Source organism: Sapajus apella, unplaced genomic scaffold, assembly GCF_009761245.1.
Source record: "Sapajus apella isolate SASKATOON/1434 unplaced genomic scaffold, GSC_monkey_1.0 scaffold77, whole genome shotgun sequence".
In the NCBI taxonomy this organism is placed as follows: Eukaryota; Metazoa; Chordata; class Mammalia; order Primates; family Cebidae; genus Sapajus; species Sapajus apella.
The window spans coordinates 4,670,810-4,694,189 of NW_022437017.1; the positions used below are offsets into that span (position 1 = coordinate 4,670,810).

General features: G+C 50.3%; 2 protein-coding genes across 3 annotated transcripts in view; one reads left to right on the plus strand and one right to left on the minus strand.

Annotated features, from left to right (window-relative positions):
* VAV1 (vav guanine nucleotide exchange factor 1) overlaps positions 1–17,210 on the minus strand; it is a 74,598-nt gene extending 57,388 nt beyond the window's left edge. The window contains exon 1 of the mRNA XM_032252060.1: positions 16,872–17,210. Coding sequence (XP_032107951.1) covers positions 16,872–17,075 — 204 coding nt within the window. The 5' untranslated portion in view covers positions 17,076–17,210. The remainder of the gene's footprint in view (positions 1–16,871) is intronic.
* Positions 17,211–21,134: 3,924 nt separating this feature from the next.
* The window catches only part of SH2D3A (SH2 domain containing 3A), a 14,563-nt gene continuing 12,317 nt past the window's right edge, over positions 21,135–23,380 (plus strand). For both annotated transcript variants that reach the window (XM_032252062.1, XM_032252061.1), the window contains exon 1: positions 21,135–21,335. The gene's annotated coding sequence lies outside the window, so the exon portion shown is untranslated. The remainder of the gene's footprint in view (positions 21,336–23,380) is intronic.

Here is a 23,380-nt window from a genome sequence, read left to right on the forward strand (position 1 = left end):
TTTTTTTTTTTTTTTTTTTTTTTTGACAGTGTCTCACTCTGTCACCAGGCGCCATGCTGGAGTGCAGTAGCATGATCTCAGTTCTCTGCAACTTCTGCCTCCCAGGTTCAAGCAATTCTCCTGCCTCAGCCTCCAGAGTAGCTGGGACTACAGGCACAGGCCACCATGCCCAGCTAATTTTTTGTATTTTAGTAGAGATGGGGTTTCACTATGTTGGCCAGGATGGTCTCGATCTCTTGACCTCATCATCTGCCTGCCTCAGCCTCCCAAAGTGCTGGGATTACAGGTGTGAGCCATGGTGCCCGGCCTTTCAAGGGCTTTTCAAACAAAATAAGCTCACCTGGGCAGTCTACCTTCCAACGTGGGAAAGTTAAAGAACTCTAGACTCCTGGATGGGGATGTGAAAGCAGTCAGGTCAGGCATGTCACTGGGAAGTTCTTGCCTTTAAAGCCACGCCCCTTGTGGACCAGGGAAGAGAAGTTAACACATTCCCTCAATACCATTCCATTTATATAAAACTCTAGGAAATGCAAACTCATCTACTGCGACTAAAAGCAAATTAGTAGGTACCAGAGGATGAGAGGTGGGAGGAGGGGGAGGCAGGGATGGAGGAAACTTTGAGGGGCAATGGATATGATCCATTGATTTTGAGGTTGGGTTCATGGTTGCATACCTACATCAAATTGTATCAAATCAGGCCAGGTTCAGTGACACACACTTGCAATCCCAGCTACTCAGGCAGGACTCTAGGATGGAAAAATTAGCTGGGTGTGGTGGCATGTGCCTATATTTCCAGCCACTTGGAGACTGAGACAGGAGAATCACTTGAACCTGGGAGGCAGAGGTTGTAGTGAGCCAAGATCACTCCACTGCCTTCCAGCCTGGGAGACAGAGCAAGACTCCATCTCAAAAAAAAAAAAAAATAGGAAGAAGAGTGGACTAAACCCCAAAACCATCAGGGCCAGAAGAGCTAAGGCATGCCACCCTGTCCCAGGAGATAGTAAACCATGACATATCATCATTTCTCAGACCAATAGCACAAACGACAGCTCCCATCAACTGAGAACCAGGCTGCTTACCCATTAGAGTTATAAATAAAATAAATAAATAAGAGAACTACGCCCTGGGAGAAGCAGTTTGTGTGCATTACAGCTGTCTCCTCTGGTCTTCAAAACTACCTGAAATGAAGTAGGGCTTCTATTCCGCGAGTAATACACAGAGCTCAGAGAAGGAGAGTCATTTGCTCAAGATTCATGCAGGTCATTAACCTGATTGGTTTTGCACTGCCAGAAAGGGAACTACATTTCCCAGGCTCCTCTGCACCTTGGCTCCCAGGTAGGTTCAGCCAATGGGAGGTCCTTGCTGGTACCTAGGGTAGGAAGAGAGAAGCCAGGGTATGGCTTCTTCTTGTCGCGAGAACTGCAGTGAAGTGACACTGAGTGATTTCTACGCAGGTTAGAAGCTGCCTTGCAGCGTCTGCCTTGATCTTTTGAGAAATACTTGCTCTCTCTCCGGGTTTCTTGGTACCTAGTCACCATGTTGAGGGGAAGCCCAAGCCATTTGGAGAGACCACAAGTAAGTGCTCCAGTCAATAGCCCCAATTGAGCATTGCCTCAAGTCATCCCAATCCAGATACCCATCATGTGACGAAGAATGCTCCAGAGGATTCTAGTTCCCAGAAAGTCAAGCTTTCTCACCATGGAACCAAGACACCGTCATCACTATGCCCTGTCCGAATTCCTGAGTCATAGAATCTGTGAGAATCATAAAATCCTGTTTTTCTTACATCACTCAGTTTGGGGTGGTTTGTTTCACAGCAATAACTAATAACCTAAATATATGGTGGCGCCAACACCATAGGTTGTGAAAATTCAAAAGTGTTAATAAGTATAAAGTACCTAGAACAACACCTGAACATAGTGGGTGCTTATTAAAGTGACCTATTGTTTTTGTTTGCTATTCATGACACCTTCTGAATCTACTCCTCTCAACTACATTAGTCTCTTGACACTACACCCATCTGGTTATCCTCTTTGTGTTTTTGTTTTGTTTTGAGATAGAATCTCATTGTCACCCAGGCTTGAGCGCAGTGATGCAATCATAGCTCACTGCAGCCTCAAACTCCTGGGCTCAAGTGATCCTCCTGCCTCGGCCTCCCCAAATGCTGGGATTACAGGCATAAACCACCATGCCTGGCTCGGCCTGGTTTTCCTCTTTAATCACTGTATTCCCTTCTCCCCAACGTTTCTATGATGTTACAACCTTGGGCTCAACCCTCAGACCATTTCTTTTCCCTCTCTCTTCTTTGTCCCAAGTGATTTCACTCATTGATAAATGATTTATTACCAATAAACCAATAAATTAATAAATAATTCATTTATCAATGAGTGAAATTTACGCTTGGTAAATAAATCATTTACCATTGATTTATTGGTAAATAAATCATTTATCAATGGTTTATAAATGATAACTAGCTGGGCGCGGTGGTGGGTGCCTGTAGTCCCAGCTACTGGAGAGTCTGAGGTGAGAGAATTGCTTGAGCCAGGAGTTCTAGGCTGTAGTGTGCTATGCTGATTGAGTGTCCACAATAAGTTCAGCATCGATATGGTGACCTCCCAGGAGTGGGAGACCACCAGGTTGCCTAAGGACTGGTAAACCGCCCCAGGTTGGAAACAGAGCAGGTCAAAACTCCTGTGCTGATTAGCGTGGGATCGCGCCTGTGAATAGCCACTGCATTCCAGCCTGGGCAACATAGCGAGACCCCATCTCTTAAAAAAATAAAAAATAAATAAATAAATGATAAATAAATTACATATCAATATCACTAGTATATCACTTATTTACCACTTATTTACCAATCACTTAACAGATACTGCTTGAAGCACTTTACAGCTTTACAACTATACAACTATTATCTCATTTTTAATTCTTAAAACAACTCTATAAGGTAGGGACTATTTTTATCCCCCTTTGAAGATGGGGAAACTGAGTCACAGAGAAGTTCTGTGTAAAGACAAACTTGACTGCATCTTGGATGCTAATCCACCATATTGACTTTTTTTTTTTTTTTTTTAAAGATGGGGTTTCACCATGTTGGTCAGGCTGGTCTTGAACTCCCGACCTCAAGTGATCCGCCCGCCTTGGCCTCCAAAGTGCTTGGATTACAGGCATGAGCTACCACGCCTGGCCCACATTGACTTCTGATTAACCCCAGTCCTGGGAATGTGTCCTGAGTTCTACGTTATTTGCCATCCCTAGTGTGAGAACATATCAAAGCAAACTTGATGTTATCACACAAATTACAAGCTGCCATGGGCATGGTGTTCTTGCCTGTTCTGGAGGGCTGCCTTTAATTGTCCTGCACATTTTCCTATACTATGTAACCCCTGAGTCTGCGAAGTAATGGTGCAGACAGGTACCTGTCTTGCTGCTGCCCAAGATGATGTTTCTGTCCATAAGCTCCCCAACAAATCACCCTTTACCAACAAACAGGATTTGTCTGCTGCATTCTTTGGTGTCTTGGCTCCTTCTGCTTTTGGGGTCACTTTTAATATATGGACCTTTCTTGAAGCATTCGATAACTTGCCCAAGACCCCACAGCTGTGATTGGAACCTGGACTGCCCCAGGCAACTGGAGTCCATGCCCCTGGCACTGAGTCCCTCGGTCTCAGCTCTATTGACATTTGGTGGGAGAGGGGCCTGTCCTGGGCATTGGAAGACACTCAGAAACATCTCTGGCCTCTGGGTAATAGACACCAATAGCACACCAGTTCTCTCAGTAGTGACAAGTAAAACTGTCTCCAGGCGTGGCCAAATGTCCCCTGGGAGGACAGCATCACTCCCCTTGCCCCCACTCCTACCCCACACCACACCCTAGTTAAGAATCATGCACTGGACGGGCGTGGTAGCTCATGCCCTTTAATCCCAGCACTGAGGCCGGGATGAGAGGATCACCTGAGTGCAGGATTTCAAGAAAAGCCTGGGCAACATAGCAAGACCCCATCTCTACCAAATTAAAAAAAAAAAAAAGAATCACATGCTAACCATTATGCTGCACTACTGCACTACCTTCCATCCCTAGCTTGACCAAGACTCCCCAAGACCTGTTCTTCCCCTAGTCTTCTCCCTACAGTAGAAGATACCCTAATTCACGCAAGTCCATAAGCTGTAAACCTAGACACCACCCTGCCTCCTCTTTTCTTTTCTATTCTTGGCTTCCTGGAATATGAGCCCTGCCTCCTCTTTTCATCCACCCCCACCCTTCCTCCTCGACCAGAGTGTGAGCTGGATCTCTGACCCCTGACTCCCAGTCACCATCACTTCTCATGGGGATGCCTCCATCAACCTTCTTTTTCCAGATCCCTCTGCTTTTTCTGTTTTTTTTGTAGAGGTGGGATCTCACTATGTTTCCCAGGGTGGCTTCAAACCCTTGGCCTCAAGTGATCCACCTGCCTCAACCTCCCAAAGCACTGGGATTGCAGGCATGAGCCCCCACACCTGGTCAGGGACCTCTTTAAACCACTGTTCTGTTTGAATGCACCAAGGATTTCCCTTCCCCCTTAAGTTCCACATGCATCCCCATAGCCACTCTAAGGCAGTGCCTTCCTCCCAAACCTCATTCTTTACCACTCTCCCTCCACTCACTCCCTTCCTTCCAGAAGCTCCTTCATCCAGATTCTTCTCACCTTAGGGCATTTGCACAGCCTTTGCCCTCTCTGCCTCCTGCTTCCAAGAGCTGGCTTCTCCTCCTTCAGCTCTCAGCTTTCCTTGACCACCCTCCAGAAAGCATACCCTCCTCTTCCTCACCTTGATCCCTGGTTTGTTTCATCTGTGACATTTATTACAACGTGCCAGCATCCTGTCTATTTGTTTACTGTCTGGAATGTGTCTGGCACCCTCAAACGATACTCCCAAGTCAAATCTCTGGAAACTGTGAATGTTTTTTGGAGAAAAGGACTTTGTAAGATGTAAGGTAAGGATCTTGAGATGGGGGGAGGTCTCAGGGACCTTGAGATGAGGACATAGCTCAAGGACCTCCAGATGAAAAGGTAGCTAAAAGACCTCAAGATGAGAAGGATCTCAAGGACCTCAAGATGAGGAGGTATCTCAAGGACCTCGAGATGAGGAGATATCTCAAGGACCTCAAGTTGAGGACAGAGCTCAAGGACCTTCAGATGAGGTGGTATCTCTTTTATTGGTATTATTGCAAAATTTTTTTTAGACAAAGTCTCCCTCTATTGCCCAGGCTGGATGGAATGCAATGGCATGATCTCAGCTCACTGCACCCTCCACCTTCTGGGTTCAAGTGATTCTCCTGCCTCAGCCTCCCAAGAAGCTGGGATTACAGGCACCCACCACTGTGCCTGGCTAATTTTTGTATTTTTAGTAGAGACAGAGATTCGCCATGTTGGCTAGGCTGGTCTCGAACTCCTGACCTCGGGTGATCCGTCTGCCTTGGCCTTCCAAAGTGCAGAGATTACAGGTGTGAGTGACTGCGCCTGGCCTTGATGAGAGGTATCTCAGGGATCTCAAAATGAGGACATAGCTCAAGGACCTCAAGATGAGGAGGTACCTCAAAGACCTCAAGATGAGTAGATAGTTAAGACTCACCCGGATAATCCAGGATCATCCATGTGGACCCTTAATCCAATGACAAGTGTCTTTGTAAGAGACACACAGACACAGAGGAGAAAATCATGTAAAGATGGAGCCTCAATCCAAGGACACATGTGAGATAGGAGGCAGGACTCAACTCTGGAGGTGGAGCTCAGACACCGAACCACATTGAGGACTAGCTGAAACAGGGAAGAGGCAAAAACACCTCTCCGTAAAATATGGCCACCAGGGCTGTGTCAGTTTACCATTGCCATGGCAACACCCAGACGCTGACACCCCTTTCCATGGCAAAGACCTGACAACTCAGAAGTTACCACCTTATTTCTTGAACTCTCTGAAAAATCCACCCCTTAAATGTACATATAACTGAAGTGGGTATAAGTGCGCCTGCAGCACTGCCTCTGAGCTGCTGCTCTGGGCTCACTGCCCACAGGATAGCCGCTCCGCTGCTGCTCTGCACGGCCGCTTCCACAAAAGCTGCTAACACCGCTCACCGTTGAATTCTTTCCTGGGGGAAGCCAAGAACCCTCCTGGGCTAAGCCCCAATCTAGGGGCTCGCCTGCCCTAGATCCCCTGGAGGCCCCAGAAGCTGGAAAAGGCAGAGAAAGATTCCCTCTGGAGCCTCCAGAGAAAGCACAGCTCTGCAGACACCTTGAGTTTAGACCTCTGGCCTCCAGTATTGTGCAAAAATAAACGTCCATTGTTCTTAGCCATCTGATCCCTGGTCCTTTGTTGCAAAAGCCACAAGGAAAAAAAAACTTCCCCCTCCTTCACAATGGCATCAACCCAGAAAAGCATTAACTGTGTCCATTATGTCCTTTGCTGTAACCCCAGCAATCAGTGTCGCCCCTGTCACTGATGCTAAAATGATATCAAATGAGTCTTCCTCCCCTCTCCCTCTCCCCAGCTTTTATTTTATTTTTGAGAGAGAGCCTCACTCTGTCACCCAGGCTGGAGTGCAGGGGCATGATCTCAGCTCACTGCAGCCTCCGCCTCCTGGGTTCAAGCGATTCTCCTGCCTCAGCCTCCCGAGTAGCTGGAATTACAGGCATCCACAACCACGCCTGGCTAATTTTTTTGTAGTTTTAGTAGAGATGGGGTTTCACCATGTTGGAGATCTGCCCAACTCAGCCTCCCAATGTGCTGAGATTACAGGCGTGAGCCACCATTAAATGAAAAATAAAAAATAAGACCAGGTACAGTGGCTCACACCTGTGATCCAGCACTTTGGGAGGCCAAGGTGGGAAGGTCACTTGAGGTCAGGAGTTTGAGAACAGCCTGGCCAAGACAATGAAACCCTGTCTCTACTAAAAACACACACACAAAAAAAAAAAATTAGCAAGGCATGGTGGGGGCCGCCTGTAGTCCTAACTACTCTGGAGGCTGAGGCAGGAGAATCGCTGGAACCCATGAGACGGAGGTTTCAGTGAGCTGAGATCACAACTCTGTACTCCAGTCAGGGTGACAGAGTGAGAGTTCATCTCAAAAAAAAGAAAAGAATAATATTAAAATGAATACTCTAACTCAAAGATGCCCTCGATCTCTTCTTTGCTATTCTCAGCCAGTCATCATCAGGTCTCTTTGGATCATCCCCAAGACAGCAAGCTTACTCCTCCAAAACAGTGGTTTGGCTCCAGGGCAATTCTGCCTCCCAGGGGACATGTGGCAATGTCTGGAGATATTGGGGAGCAGTGCCACTGGTGTCAAATGGATAGAGTCCAAGAATACTGCTAAGCATTTTAGAAAACACGGGGCAGACCAGGTGCAAGGGCTCACACCGGTAATCCCAGCACTTTGGGAGGCCAAGGTGGGTGGATCACTTGAAGTCAGGAGTTTGAGACCGGCCTGGCCAACATGGTGAAACCCCATCTCTACTAAAAATACAAAAATCAGCCGGGCGTGGTGGCGTGCACCTGTAATCCCAGCTACTCAGGAGGCTGAGGCAGGAGAATTGCTTGAACCCAGGAGGTGGATGTTGCAGTGAGCCGAGATCATGCCAGTGCACTCCAGCCTGGGTGATAGAGCCAGACTCCACCCCAAAAAAAGAAAAAAACACACACACACACAAAAAGGAAGAAACCTGGCCAGGCAAAGTGGCTCATGCCTGTATCCAAGCACTTTGGGAGGCAGAGGCGGGAGGCTCACTTGAGCCCAGAAGTGGGAGGCTGCAGTGAGTGAGCTATGATGGTGTCACTGCACTCCAGCCTGGGCAACAGAGCAAGACCCCTTCTCCAAAAAAAAAAAAAAGAAAGAAAGAAATAGAGAAACCTGAAGTAGATAAGAGAGCACTCAAAGTATATATTTGAAGGAAGAGAAATCTCTGGCAAAGGAACAGCAGTGCAAAGGCCCTGAGGCTAGATTGTGCTGGGCGGCCGATGTGGCTGCAGTGTGGAAAGCAGTGGACAGAGAGGGAGAAGGGGAAGGCTGAGAGGTGGACAGAGGCCAAATGCATAAGCCCTCGTGGGCTACAGTGAGGTTTTTGTCTTTTTCACCAAGGGCAGTGGAGAACAAGGGGAGGGCTGTGAGTAGAGAAGGGACAGAGATTTCCAGCATCTTCTGTGAGTCCTGAAAGGTGACACTTCCCAGCACTGTACCCAGAGACGAGGTCAGTGACTAGAACAGAATGGAGGCCGGGCGTGGTGGCTCATGCCTGTAATCCCAGCACTTTGGGGGGCGGAGGCGGGCGGTGACATGGTGAAACCCCGTCTCCACTAAAAATGCAAAAGCTTAGCCGGGCATGGCAGCGTGCACCTGTAGTCCCAGCTACTCAGAAGACTGAGGCAGGAGAATCGCTTGAACCTGGGAAATGGAGGCTGCAGTGAGCCGAGATTGTGCCACTGCACTCCAGCCTAGGCGACAAAGCGGGACTCTGTTTCAACAAACAAAAAAGAACAGAATGGAATGGAAAGGAAATGCCAAGTGCCAAGTGCTGACCCTCTTAGGCGCCCCTCCTGTCGGTCCTAGCAGGCAAGGTGAGGATGTTTTCCAATCAGCCCAACCTGTTTTGCTGAGGTTTGCTGTCACTCAGCCCCCTCATCCCCAACTGAATTCCTCCCCATGGCCTTGGCTCGGAGCCTCCTCATGCTATATCCCGTTGAGATTTCCACAGACCTGCCTATATCTAGAGACAGGGTCCTCCTCTTTTGCCCAGGCTAGAGTACAGTAACAGAATCATTGCTCACTGCAGCATCAAACTTCTGGGCTCAAGACATCCTCCTGCCTCAGCCTCCTGAGTAGCTGGGACTAAAGGCGTGTGCCATCATGCCAGGCTAATTTTTTAATTTTTGTGTAGAGATGGGACCTTGATATATTGCCCAGGCTGATCTCGAACTCCTGGCCTCAAGCAATCCTCCGGTCTCTGCCTCCCAAAGTGCTGAAATTATAGGCATGAGTCACCATGCCCAGCCCTAGACCTGCATTCCTGTAGCCCCCTCCGTTCTGCATTTCTGCAGCCAGCTACTCATTACCCTGAGGTTCTAGGGCACTCACTTCTCTGCGTCCACCCAGCCTATCTCCTTCTTCTCCCAGCTCCCAGTCAAACCAGATTCCTCATCTCCCTGGTAGTTAAATGGAGCCATATGACCAAGTTCTGGCCAATAACAAGAATGGAGGCTGGGCACGGTGGCTTATGCCTGTAATCCCAGCACTTTGTGTGGTCAAGGCGAGTGGATCACCCGAGGTCAGGAGTTCCAGACCAGCCTGGTCAACATGGTGAAACCCCATCTCTACTGAAAACACACACACACACACACACACACATACACACACACACACACACACACAAAATTAGTGAGGTGTGGTGGCACATGCCTGTAATCCCAGCAACTTGGGAGGCTGAGGCAGGAGAATCACTGGAACCTAGCGGATGGAGATTGCAGTGAGCTGAAATCACACCATTGCACTCGAGCCTGGGCGAAAAGAGCGAAACTCCGTCTCAAAAAAAAAAAAAAAAGAGAATGGAAGTGATGGCACCATTTCCAGGCCTGGCCCATGAAATCCTTTCACAGTGATCTTTCCCCAGCAGAAAAGACTCCAAGGTCCTTTAGGAAACTAAAACCATGGGATGCTGGAGCCTAGGGCCTGGAGAGCCTTTATAACACAGAGCCCTCCTCCTCCAGCCCCCAAGATGACCCAAACTGAATTGTGACGTAAGAAGTAAACTCTCACTACCATTGAAATGATATAATTTGAGTTTGGGTTTTTTTTTGTTTTTTTCTTTTCAAGAAAGGGTCTCACCGTGTCACCCAGGCTGGACTGCAGTGGCACAATCATAGCCCAGGCAGCCTCCAACTCCTGGGCTCAAGAGATCCTCCTGCCTCAGCCTCCTAAGTAGCTGGGACTACAGGCACATGCTGTCATGCCTGGCTAATATTTTTGTATTTTTTTGGAGAGATGGGGATCTTATATGTCGCCCAGGCTAGTCTCCAGCTCCTGGCCTCAAGCAATTAGCCTGCTTTGGCTTCCCAAAGTGTTGGGATTACAGGCGTGAGCCATCGTGCCTGGCGAAATGATGATGCAATTTGTTACAGCGGTTAACATATACACCACTGCCTACAGACAGCTCGGACTCAGTGGAATTAAATTAACAAAACTAACGACTCCCATTCATTTAGCACTCGCTGTATGTTAATTACCATGCTGGGAATTTATCTTATCTTTAATCCTTACACCACTCTGAAATAAAGGTATTATCAACATTCCCATTTTATTTATTTATGTATTTATTTTTTTTTTGAGATGGAGTCTCATTCCGTCTCCCAGGCTGGAGTGCAGTGGTGCAATCTTGTTTCACTACAACCTCTGCCTCCTGGGTTCAAGCAATTCTCCTGCCTCAGCCTCCCGAGTAGCTGGGATTACAGGTGCACGCCACCACACCCAGCTAATTGTATTTTTAGTAGAGTCGGGGCTTTGCCACATTGACAAACCCCTGGTCTTGAACTCCTGACCTCAGGTGATCCACCCACCTCAGCCTCTCAAAGTGCTGGGATTGCAAGGGTGAGCCACATGCACAGTCAATGTTCCCATTTTATAGATTTCCTATTTTACAGATAAAACAATCAGGGATCTGATAGGTTAACTAATCATTTTTTTCTCCAAGACCACAAAGCTAGCAAATACCTGACTTGCAATTTAAGTCAACCTAATATATAAAGAGCTTCTAAAAATCAGTAAGAGACGCCTGTAATCCCAGCACTTAAAGAGGCCAAGGTGTGCCAATCACTCAAGGCCAGGCCATTTTGATACCAGCCAGGCCAACAAGGCAAAACCCCATCTCTACTAAAGATACAAAATTTAGCTGGGCGTCTTGGCACACACCTGTAATCCCAGCTACTCAGGAAACTGAGGCACGAGAATCACTTGAACCTGGGAAGCGGAGGTTGCAGTGAGCTGAGATCGTGTCGCAACAGAGAAAGACTCAGCTTCAAAAAAAAAAAAAAAAAAAAAAAAGTAAGAGAAAAGGTCAGTCGTAAAGGGCAATGACAATAGTAAGCAAGTGATATGAACAGATTATCTCACCAGAAGAAAACATAAATAGCTCTTAGCCATAAGGAAAGAGGCTCAGCTTCACTCAGAATAAGAGAAAATGTAAATTGAGACTTAATGAGCTCTACTGATTACCCATCCAGCTGGTAAAACTCCAAAATCTTGACAACAGAACCGTCTGCCGGGGCGGTGGCAGAGAAGCAAGTCCTCTGTCTGGCAAGTGGTGGCATAATTGAAACAATTCATATGGAAACAGTCCCAGACAGATAACAATTTGGCAATATCTATCAAAAACACAAAGATTGGCTAGCATTTCCGTTGACAAAATAAAACGTCTTAAAATTTGAAAAATAAAAACACATCATGCCTATAATCCCAGCACCTTGGGAGGCTGAGGCGGGCGGATTACTTGAGGTCAGGAGTTCAAGACTAGCCTGATCAACATAGTGAAACCCCGTCTCTACTAAAAATAGACAAAAATTAGCAGGGTGTGGTGGTGCGAGCCTATAGTCCCACAACAATGCCTTAAATAGAAATTTAGCATCCTCATTTTACAGATGAGAAACCAGGGAACCGAGAGATTTAGTAATACGCCCAAGGTCACACAGCAGAGGAGCTGGAAAATGATTCATGGACAAGGTTATTATTATTTATTAGAAGCTATAATTGACCCAGGCACGGTGGTACACACCTGCGATCCCAGCACTCTGGGAGGCTGAGGCAAGCAGATTACCTGAGGTCAAGAGTTTGAGACCAGCCTGGCCAACCTGGTGAAATCCCATGTCTGCTAAAACTACAAAATTAGCTGGGCGTGGTGGCACATGCCTGTAATCCCAGCTACTTGGGAGGCTGAGGCAGCAGAATTGCTTGAACCTGGGAGGTGGAGATTGCAGTGAGCAGAGATCATGCCACTGCACTCCAGCCTGGGCAACAAGAACAAAACTCCATCTCAAAAATAAATAAATACTTAAAACCTCCTTCATGATGTACTTATTTCACATTGCATGCCTGTATCAAAATAGCTCATGTACCCCATAAATATATGTCTACTATGTACCCACAAAAATTAAAAATGATTTAAAAATTTAAAAAATCTTAATTAGGCATGGTAGCAGGCACCTGTAGTCCCGGTTACTTGGGAGGCTGAAGTAGGAGGATCACTTTGGCCTGGGAGATGGAGGATGCAGTGAGCCTTGATGGCAGCATTGCACCACAGTGCTACAGCTTGGGGGACAAAGGAAAACTTTATCTCCAAAAAAAAAAAAAAAAAAAAAAGCCGGGTGCGGTGGCTCAAGCCTGTAATCCCAGCACTCTGGGAGGCCGAGGCGGGTGGATCACGAGGTCAAGAGATCGAGACCATCCTGGTCAACATGGTGAAACCCCCGTCTCTACTAAAAATACAAAAAATTAGCTGGGCATGGTGGCGCGTGCCTGTAATCCCAGCTACACAGGAGGCTGAGGCAGGAGAATTGCCTGAACCCGGGAGGCGGAGGTTGCGGTGAGCCGAGATCGGGCCATTGCACTCCAGCCTGGGTAACAAGAGCGAAACTCCGTCTCAAAAAAAAAAAAAAAAAAAAAAGCTATAATTGTAGAATAGGGAAATTATTTTCTCCCACTTTTATTTTTGACACAGAGTCTTACTCTGTTGCCAGGCTGGAGTGCAGAGGTGCAATCTTGGCTCACCGCAACCTCCGCCTCTTGCGTTCAAGTGATTCTCCTGCCTCAGCCTCCTGAATAGCTGGGATTACAAGCGTGCGCCACCATGCCCAGCTAACTTTTGTATTTTTAATAGAGACAGGGTTTCACCATGTTGGTCAGGCTGGTGTCGAACTCCTGATTTTGTGATCTGCCCACCTCGGCCTCCCAAAGTGCTGGGATAACAGGCATGAGCCACGGCACCTGACCGTGTTTGTTAAAATAAATGGAATATGCAGCCATGTTATAAAGAATAGTTATAATCTCTACAGGCTAACTTGGAAAGACTGCCAAGGTGATTAGTGAGGAAAGCACGAATAGAGCAGTGGGTGGCGTGTGTTATCTTTCCTGTTATGGGAGGAGCAGAGATAAGAACCTCTATTCTGGCCGGGTGCAGTGGCTCACGCCTGTAATCCCAGCTCTTTGGAAGGCTGAGGCGGGAGGATTGCTTGAGGCCAGGAGTTCAAGACCAGCCTGGGCAACATAACAAAACCCCATCTCTACAAAAATTTAAAAATTAGCCAGGTATGCTGGCACACACCTGTAGTCCCAGCTACTCGGGAGGCTGAGACAGAATCTCTTGAACCCGTGAGGCAGAGGTTGCACTGAGCCAAGATCGTGCCACTGCACTCCAGCCTGGGTGACAGAAATTAGCCAGGCATGGTGACGGGTGCCTATAATCCCAGCTACTCAGGAGGCTGAGGCAGGAGAATTGCTTGAACCTGGGAGGTAGAGGCTGCAGTGAGTTGGGATGGCGCCACTGCACTCCAGCCTGGGAGACCGCTAGCGAAGCTCTGTCTCATTAAAAAAAAAAAAAAAAAAGGGGGGTGGCCAGGCACAGTGACTCATGCCTGTAATTCCAGCACTTTGGGAGTCCAAGGCAGGTAGATCACAAGGTCAGGGGTTCAAGACCAGTATGGCCAAGATGGTAAAACCCTGTTGCTACTAAAACTACAAAAAATTAGCCAGATGTGGTGGTGTGCGCCTGTAATCCAGTTACTTGGGAGCCTGAGGCAGAGAATTGCTTGAATCAGGGAGGCGGGGGTTGCAGTGAGCCAAGATCACACCACTGCACTCCAGTCTAAGTGACAGAGTAAGACTCCATCCAAAAAAAAAAAAAAAAAAAAGGTTGGGGGGGAGAGTTCGTGTGTCGGTATAGCTGTGGCTTTTCATGGTGATATCATTCTCTCTCTGGGCCTCGGATCTCAAGGGGAACAGCCAGCTTGGAGACTCACTCAAATCTGACCTCCTGCACTGTTCCCACCAGCTGGGCCAGTCCCTACCCTGAACATACAGGCACTGACCAGTTCCCACCTCAGAGCCTTTGCACTGGCAGTAACCACTGCCTGGGACTGCATTTCCCCAGATCCACATGACTCATTCCTTAATTTTCCCCAGGTCTCTGCTCCACTATCGCCTTACCATTAGCCCTCCTAGTCACAGTGCCCCCTGCATACCCTGTCCCACCTTGTTTTCTCCGGGGCAGTACGTACCACCTCCAGACTTACACATTGTCTTGCTTCCTCACTGTCAGCCTCCCCCACTGGAATGCAGGCTCCTCAACAACAGGGGTGTGTGTGTGTGTGTGTGTGTGTGTGTGTGTGTATTCCCACTGTTCCCAGCACCAAGAACAGGGCCTGGCAGACGTTGTCACTGTTGGATGGATGGGTGGGTACATGGACAGATAGATGAGTAGGTGGGTGGATGGATGGATGGATGGGTGGGTGAGTGGATGACAGATATATGAGTGAATGGATGGATCCATAGATGGTTGGATGGGGGGATGGATGGAAAAATGGATGGATAGACTGATAGAGGGATAAATGAGTAAATGAGTGGATAGACAGCTAGATGGACAGATGAGTGGATGAATGGGTGGGTGGTTTAATGGATGGATGGATGAATAGATGAGTGATGGATGAGCAGATGGATGGGTAGAGGAGTGGATGGATGAATGGATGGATGGGTGGATGGGTGGATGGATGGATGGATAGATGAGTAGATGGATGGATGGATGCGTGGGTGGGTAGGTGGATGATAGATAGATGAGTGAACAATGGATCCATGGATAGATGGGTGGGCAGATAGATGGATGGATGGATGGAAAGATAGATGGATGGATAGACTGATAGATGGGTAAATGAGTAAATGAGTGGATGGATAGATGGACAGATGAGTGATGAATGGGTGGGTGGTTGAATGGATAGATGAATGAATAGATGAGTGGATGGATGGGTAGATGCGTGGATGGATGAAGGAAGGATGGATGGGTGTGTCAGTGGGTGGATTAGGACTGTCTTTGGAGTGCAGCTGCTCCCCTAGAGATTAGCATCATGCATCCTCACCCTTCATCCAAAAACTGGCTTTAACTGAGACACACACAAGAGTGGAAGTTCATCCTTAAGCCTATCCACTTTCCAATTAGCTGCTATTGAAGCATCACAGAGACCTTGACTCTGCCAGGTCTGGGGCCTAACGGGTCCCATGACTACTTCCTCATTCCCTGGGAACCAGAAGGAGGTTACGCAAATGTAGGCAAAGCTGGGATGGCCCGTGGCCAGAGAGGATGGATGCTCAGGGATGGGGAGGAGTGTCTTCTCCTTTCAGGAAGACTTGTCCCAGCTGAGGGGGGCGTAAGCCCCTGGCACTAAAGAAACAGAAGGGCCAGCCACGGTGGCTCATGCCTGTAATCCCAGCATTTTGGGACACCAAGGAGGGCGGATCACCTGAGGTCACGAGTTCAAGGCCAGCCTAGTAAACATGGCGAAACCCCCATCTCTACTAAAAATACAAAAAAACAAAAAAAAACTACCCAGGCATGGTGATATGTGCCTGTAGTCCCAGCTACGTGGGAGGCTGGGGCAGGAGAATCACTTGAACCCAGAAGGTGGAGGTTCCAGTGAGCCAAGATTACACCACTGCACTCCAGCCTGGGTGACAGAACACGACTCCATCTCAAAAATAAAACACAAAATAAAAAAACAAAAGGAACAAAGGCCCACCAATCTCTCCCACCAATGGCCCTGCCCCTGAGAACCACCCCCCAGGAACCCCCATGGGCCCATCTCCATGCACTTATCCTCCCAGCTCCTCATCTGCAGGGCCAGCCTAAGGGCCAGATGGGAGCTGTCCCCTCAGACCTCAGGGCAGGGCTGTATCCCCCAGACCCCAGGATAGGGCTGTCTCTCCTTATACCCCAGAGCAGATAGGACTCCACCAGCCTGACCCTGTCCCTTGTTTCCACCCAGCAGCCCTGGGGAAGCAGACAAGAAACGCTACATGAGCACAATCCAGTACATTCCACGCCCAGCCAACTCCATTCAAATAGGGATTTGAATATATTTCCTGAGCCAGCCTGGGACGGCCACAGTCAAATCCGACACCACCCCTCCAGTCTGGGCCCCTGCAGAAATCCCTGCAGAGAAATCACAGCTCTTCCAGGCGCCAAGACCTCAGGACCCACTCTCTGAGCCCAGGACTGGGCCCTGTCTCAATGTCTCCCCTGGGAGGAAGCTCGGATCCCTGGGGCCACAGCCCCCCACCTGCCCCATGTTGCCCCAGGCCCAGGCAGGAAGCCAAGGGGGAAGGAAGATGTAAGGGGAAGGAAGGGGCCCCGGGCCTGGGAGGAGGAGACACATGTGGGGAAGATGTTGGCGGAGGCCCCTCCCCCACAGCCAGACTCTGGGGGTCAAGGGAGTCCAAAACTTCAGGTAACCCATCGGCTACCCTGGGGGTTCTGAGGTGCCCCCAGGGACCTCGGGTTGGTCCCATTTGGGGGCATGAGCCCCAGCAGAGTCAGCCTGGGGCTTGAGAGAGTTAACCCCTAGTTCGCCAGTTCTCAGCTGAGTTTGGGCAAATTCAGGGCCTGTGAACCCACATGGGGTGGGGGAACTGCTAAGCTTCGGGAGGCCACTCCATAATCTCAGATTGTGACCCCCCCCGGGCTAGTCCTGGACCTCTAAGCATAACGCCCCTACTTTGCAGGCCCAGAGGTGGAGCACATCAACCCCTCCCTGTCAGCCCTGGGGAGGACCCCCCTCTCCAGCCCTCAGCACATCTGCCCTCAGAAGGCTTACCTGGGACATCTGGGGGCGCAGGTTGACCTCACGAAGGTTGATGGCATGCGGTAGCAGGTTGTTAAGCAGCTGACACAGAAGGACACCATCGCGGAGGGCCTGGGCCAGTTCACACACCTGAGCCCCATCCCAGGTCACACGGTGGCTGGGCGGCAGCACGCGGCACTGGATGAGCCAGTGGGTGCACTGGCGCCACAGTTCCATGGCCGCTGCCTGCCCGGGGCTGGCTGTGCACCCTCTCGGCCTCCACCACCCGCCCGCCCGCACGCCCGCCCTGCTCGCCTGTGGAGCGACAGCTAGTGCTACCACTTCCTCTTCTTTGCCTGTAACTGTCGCCCTGAGAGGGGGCGGAGGAGGAGGAGTCATGGGGCAGGGGGAGTTGGGGGAGCACCTGCAGCCCAGCCCCACCCCATACGGAATCTGACATCTCTTTCCTCCGCCCACTCGACACAGGCCTGGGCACGGGGAGTTGGGGGGCTAGGGGAGGCAGGCCAGCTAGACTACCAGATGGGGGAGCTTCCTCCATATGCAGACAGTGACACTCTGAAATATACCCAGAATTCACCCACTTCTCACCCCATCCTCTGGTCCAGCCCCATCATCACTCGCCTGGTCTCCTGACTGCAGCCCCCATCCCCCACAGTCTGTCCTCCCTGCAGCCACCAACAGAGGTTGCCTGCGAGCATCTGAGTCAGAGCCCACCCCTCCTCTGCCCACAACTCTCTATGGCTCCCACTTTCCTCAAGGGACAAGCCCAAGTCCTCCCCAAGGCCCACAAACTCTGCTTGAATTGCCCAGTTCCCTCCCTGTCTGTCCTCCCCTCCTCCTTCTCCCTGCTCCTCACTCTTTCTCCATGGTACAGGAGCACATGGTCCTGCCCCAGGACCTTTGCACAGCTGTGTTGTCCACCTTAAGCAACTTCATGGCTAGCTCTGTCACCCCTACAGGTCTTTGCTCAAATGCTACCTTCCCATGAGGTCTTCCCAAGCCCCCTGATTTCAAATCACAGGCTTTTCTGCACACCATCAGCCCTACCCATCTCCCTAGGTTAAGCCCTGATCTTTATCCAACAAATCTTATTTTTACCATAGTTATTTCATCCTTTTTTCCTTCCTTCCTCTCTCTCTCTCTTCCCTCCCTCTTTCCTTCTTCCCTCTTTCTCCCTTGCCTCCATTTCTTTTCCCTTCCCTTCTCTTTTCTTTACTTTTTTGACAGGGCCTCACTCTGTCGCCCAGGCTGGAGTGCAGTGGTGAGATCTCGGCTTCCCAAGGCTCAGGTGATTCTCTGCCTCCCAGGTTCAAGTCATTCTCCCCCACCTCGGCCTCCCAAGCAGTTGGGATTACAGGTACCTGCCACCACGCCCAGGTAATTTTTGTACTTTCACAGAAACAAGTTCTCAGCATGTTGGCCAGCCTGGTCTTGAAATCCTGACCTCAAGTGATCTGCCCGCTTTGGTCTCCCAAAGTGTTGGGATGACAGGCATAATCCCAAGCCAGGCTGGACCTCAGTGGCACAATCATAGCTCACCACAGCCTTGAACTCCCGGACTCAGGTGACCCTCCAGCTTCAGTCTCTCAAGTAGCTGGAACTACAGGCTTGTACCACTGTGCCTGGCTAATTTTATTTTATTTTATTTGAGACAGAGCCTTGCTCTGTCACCTCTTGAACTCTGCCTCCCGGGTTCAAGCAATTCTCCTGCCTCAGCTTTCTGAGTAGCTGGGATTACAGGTGTCACCATGCAAGGCTAATTTTTGTATTTTTAGTAGAGACGAGGTTTCTCCGTGTTACTCAGGCTGATCTCAAACTCCTGGCCTCACGTGATCCACCTGCCCGAGCCTCCCAAAGTGCTGGGGTTACAGGTGTGAGCCACCGTTCCCGGCCCAAACGTGTCTTTCATTAATTCATTCAACAAACATTTACTGGCTTCCCAGCCATTACCGTATCATTAGCTGAAATCATCTTCACAAGGCTAGGTCTCTCCGCCCCCACCTCCAACTTCCACCCCACTAGAGTGTAAGCAGGACCCTCCCCCTCCATCCAACACACAGCCCTCATCTTGGAGTTCCTTTTTTAATTATTATTTTGAGACAGAGTTTCACGCTTGTTACCCAGGCTAGAGTGCAATGGCATGATCTCAGCTCATAGCAACCTCTGCCTCCCGGGTTTAAGTGATTCTCCTGCCTCAGCCTCCTCAGTAGCTGGGATTACAGATGCATGCCACCACACCCGGCTAATTTTGTATTTTTAGTAGAGACAGGGTTTTACCATGTTGGTCAGACTGGTCTCGAACTCCTGACTTCAGGTGATCTGCCCACCTCGGCTTCCCGAAGTACTGGGTTTACAGGTGTGAGCCACCGCGTCCGGTCCTGTTTTTTAATTATTATAACCACGAGGAGGCGCTAGACCCCTTCGCTGGACAGGCGCTACCCTCTGTACCAATACTAGAAGGGTGGGGGTTAAGGTAGAAATCTTCTCTTCTTGAGCCGGAAGTCTCTTCCACATTGGCCAGGGCCGGTGGGAGGAGCCCAGCCTGGTAATTCCCTGCTTTGCAACCCTATGGGCGTCAAAACTTTTCATCCCCAAGCATCCTTGGCCCTCTATGCCTCAATTTCCTCATCTGTAAAATGGTGGGTAACTTTCACTTCGAAGCACTATCGTGGAGAAAGTGGGTATGCAAAGATGGAAAGGGAGGCAGCCAGGATAAAGCTCCAGAGCCTCGGGTTTGAATCTCACCTCTACCACTTACAAGCCAGGTTAACTTGGGCAAATGGCGTAGCTGCCCTGTGTCTCAGTTTCCCCATCTGGAAAATGGAAGTGATGAAAATACTACCTCCCACCCTTACGGGGTGGCCTCTATGAAAATTAAAATAGAGGCTGGGCACGGTGGCTTATGCCTGTAATCCCAGCACTTTGGGAGGCCGAGATGGGTGGATCACCTGAGGTCAGGAGTTCAAGACCAGCCTGGCCAACGTAATGAAACCCTATCTCTACCAAAAAGACAAAAAATTAGCTGGGTGTGGTGGCCAGCGCCTGTAATCCCAGCTACTCAGGAGGCTGAGGCAGGAGAATCGCTTGAACCTAGGAGGTGGACGTTGTAGTGAGCTGAGACAGTTGCCACTGCACTCCAGCCTGGGCAACAAGAGTGAAACTCCGTCTCAAAAAAAAAAAAGAGAGAGAGGCAAGTTGACAGAACAGCTATACAGTAAGTGTTCAATAAGTGTTAGCTGCTACAACTGCTTTTAAGACTGTGGTTACTGGGGCCAAGCACAACGGCTCATGCCTGTAATCCCAGCGCTCTGGGAGGCCAAGGCAGGAAGATCGCATGAGCCCAGGAGTTCCAGAGCCTGGGCAGCACAGTTAAGACACCATCTCTGTAAAAAATGAAATAAAATCAGCTGGGCGTGGTGGTGTGCACCTGCTGTCCCAGCTGCTTGGAAGGCTGAAGTGGGAGGCTCGCTGGAGCTCAGGAGGTTGAGGCTACAGTGGGAGCGAGCTGTGATCATACCAGTGCACTCCAGCCTGGGCAACATCCCAAGACCCTGTCTCTCAATAAACGTGGCCAAGGCGTCCTCTCTCTCGCACTAGGTACCTGTCACCTTTACTCTTTAAAGCTCAGGCTTCATGATGAAGTCCCCCCACCCTTCCTCCCATCTAGGAGACCTCCTGAATGATTTCCCTTCCACCTCCCCCGAAGTCCCGCCCCGCTCCAGCGTGCTGTCACTGAAGGAAGTTGTCGCGTTTTCCCGCACGTCTCTCCACGAAACCCGCCACCCAAATGGGGCTTCTTTCCGGAAAATCCAGGAGGGCGGTCTGGAGGAAGCTCACCCCCTCCTACGTAACGGCTGCCGCACCTGCCCCAGCCTGGCCTGAGAGCTGCAGGGAGTTGCCCCGCCCCGACCCGGAGCCTTGGCGGGGTGGGGGGAGAGACACCCCACCCCACCCCGCCCTGGTACCAAAAAAAGGCCAGGGGTGCTTGGGGACGCCGGGGTGGAAGGGAGGGGCCGGGTTCTTAGGGGCGGGAACGTTGGGGTGAAATGTGTTCTATTTCCCTAAGGGGCGGGGCTAAGAAGGAGGTGGTTGTGGTGGGCGTGGTCCTTCTGTGGTGGGCGTGGCTATGGGCAAGGGGGCGGGACCATTGTCAAGAAAGGTTGCGCGGTGCTCCCCTAATGGGCAAGGTCTAAGGAGAAAGCGGGGCGTTGCAAAGGGGGCGTGGCCAGTCGCAAAGAACTGCTCTGAGGGGACGGAGCGAGGGCCTGGGAAGTTAGTTTGAGGCGGGGCCTGCAGGGGGCGGGGTCTGCAGGAGGCGTGATCAGTAACTCGGCTGGGTTCCCACTAGGTGCGGTCTAGGGGTGCTGGGGCGGTGGCAAGGGTGGAGGGCTGGGGGGGGTGACAGCAGCCTGGAGCCGCAGAGGCTCAGCTTCCGCCTGGTCCCAGCCTCGTGGGAGCCCCGCGGGTCCTGCCCAGGTGAGTGGAACCCCAAGGCAGATCCAGAACCAGGATTATCCAGGTGGGGAGTCCTCTCTTTCCAGGTGGGGCCACTGGCTTGCCGGGAGGATTTGGGGTAGAAGAGATCGCCTCGCGAGTGAGTGGATCGCTGTGCGTCACGCGTGTCGGTGTACCGGGCTCACCTGGGCGTGCCCCTCTAAGTGTATTTCCTGTGCAGCACAAAAAGCCATTGTTCCCATTTTTGCCTGAGTGATCCTTTTAAACAGCAAATCAGATCCGGCCCCTCCTTCACTTACAACCCTTCCACGGCTCGCGTCCCATCCCATAGAGATTAAAATCCAAAATCCACCAGTTTCTGCCCGGTCTCTCCTTCTGGTCTCTCTAACCTCGAAGCCCTCCTGTCTGCTCCTTATTCATTGTATTCCGGCCACACCAGCCGCCTTGATGATGTAAAATATAAAAAGCAAGTCCACCTCACCTCCAGGCCTTTGCACTTACTGTACCCGTCACCTGGCGACTCCTCCAAATCTTTGCCTAACTCTCTCCTTCTGTACCGAGGTCTCAGCTTCAATGTCACTTTATAGGAGAGGCTGTCGTGTCCGGCCTCCTCTATCACATCTCCCTGGCTTATCATTTTCATGGACAACTCTTAGAAATGGTCTTCTGCATTCATCTCGTGCTCCTTTGCTGTCCATCTTGCCCAGCCAACCGCAAGCACTTGAGGGCAGGGCAGCTCAGGGCTTTAATCTCCTTACTCCCTGTATCTCCAGGGTCTAGAACAAGTGCCCCATCAATATTTGTCCAATGTCAGAAGCAAGTCCTGCATGCCTCTGTGTCTATGTTGTCTGTGCTAGTGGTTCCCACCCTCCACAGCCCTCCCCACACGTGTACACGTTTATGATCCTACTGGAACATGAATAATTCCCTCTTTCCTTTCCCCATGCTTGGTCTGACCTCTTTTCCTAATTATACCCCCTTCTTCTCTTCTGTGCCCAAATTATTCCTTGGCTGGGCACGGTGGCTCACGCCTGTAATCCAGCACTTTGGAAGGCCTAGGTGGGCAGATCACCTGAGGTCGGGAGTTCCAGACCAGCACGACCAACATGGAGAAACCCCGTCTCTACTAAAATACAAAATTAGCGAGCCTGAGGCAGGAGAACTGCTTGAACCCAGGAGGCGGAGGTTGAGGTGAGCTGAGATCGTGCCATTGCACTCCAGCCTGGGCAACAAGAAACTCCATCTCAAAAAAAAAAAAAAAAAATTGCCCAAAAGGACTCAGAGGCAGGAAGGTGACTTAGTTGGCCTTTGGCTGACCTATGGCCACCCTGTGTCCCCAGACTAACCAGAGCCTTGCCATGGACTCAACTTCACTCTCACTAACGGAGACACAGACAGGAACTTGGGGTTGGGAGACTCTAAGGCCAGGCTAGGCCTGGTTTAGGTGACAAACAGGAAGTGCACAGGCATTCCAAAGACACACCTGGCTTCAGGTATGCAGCGCCCACCAGCAGCGGGCTCCCGGCCCAGCGCTCCTCCCCTAAAACCGCCTAGGGCTGGTCTGGGAACTTCCTGCCCCTTTCCGGCCCGCAGCCTGCTGACTCAGGAGACAGGAATTTCTCCGCGGACCCTACCAGACCCGGAAGACGTTGCGTGGCTGCAGGGAGAGCCTTCAGGAGAGTTAAGAAACATATTATCTTCGTGGCCATCCAGAGAAATCTCCCCCACCAGACACTTGAGACACACTGGCCCTGAGGCCTGTGAGCTTATCAGGAAACTACCAAACGGTCTGAGGTCTAAGATTGATCACCGTGATAACCAAATGTATGGGCTCCAAAATAGAAGGATCTGCAAAGGCAACATTGCTGTTTGCTGTCATTACTACAGAATGTGACCTTTTAAAAATCTTAACCCCAGGCTGGGCACGGTGGCTCACACCTGTAATCCCAGAACTTCGGGAGGTGGAGGCAGGTGGATCATCTGAAGCCAGGAGTTTGAGACAAGCCCGGCCAACATGGTGAAAATTTTGTATTGAAAAATACGAAAATTAGCTGGGTGTGGTGGCG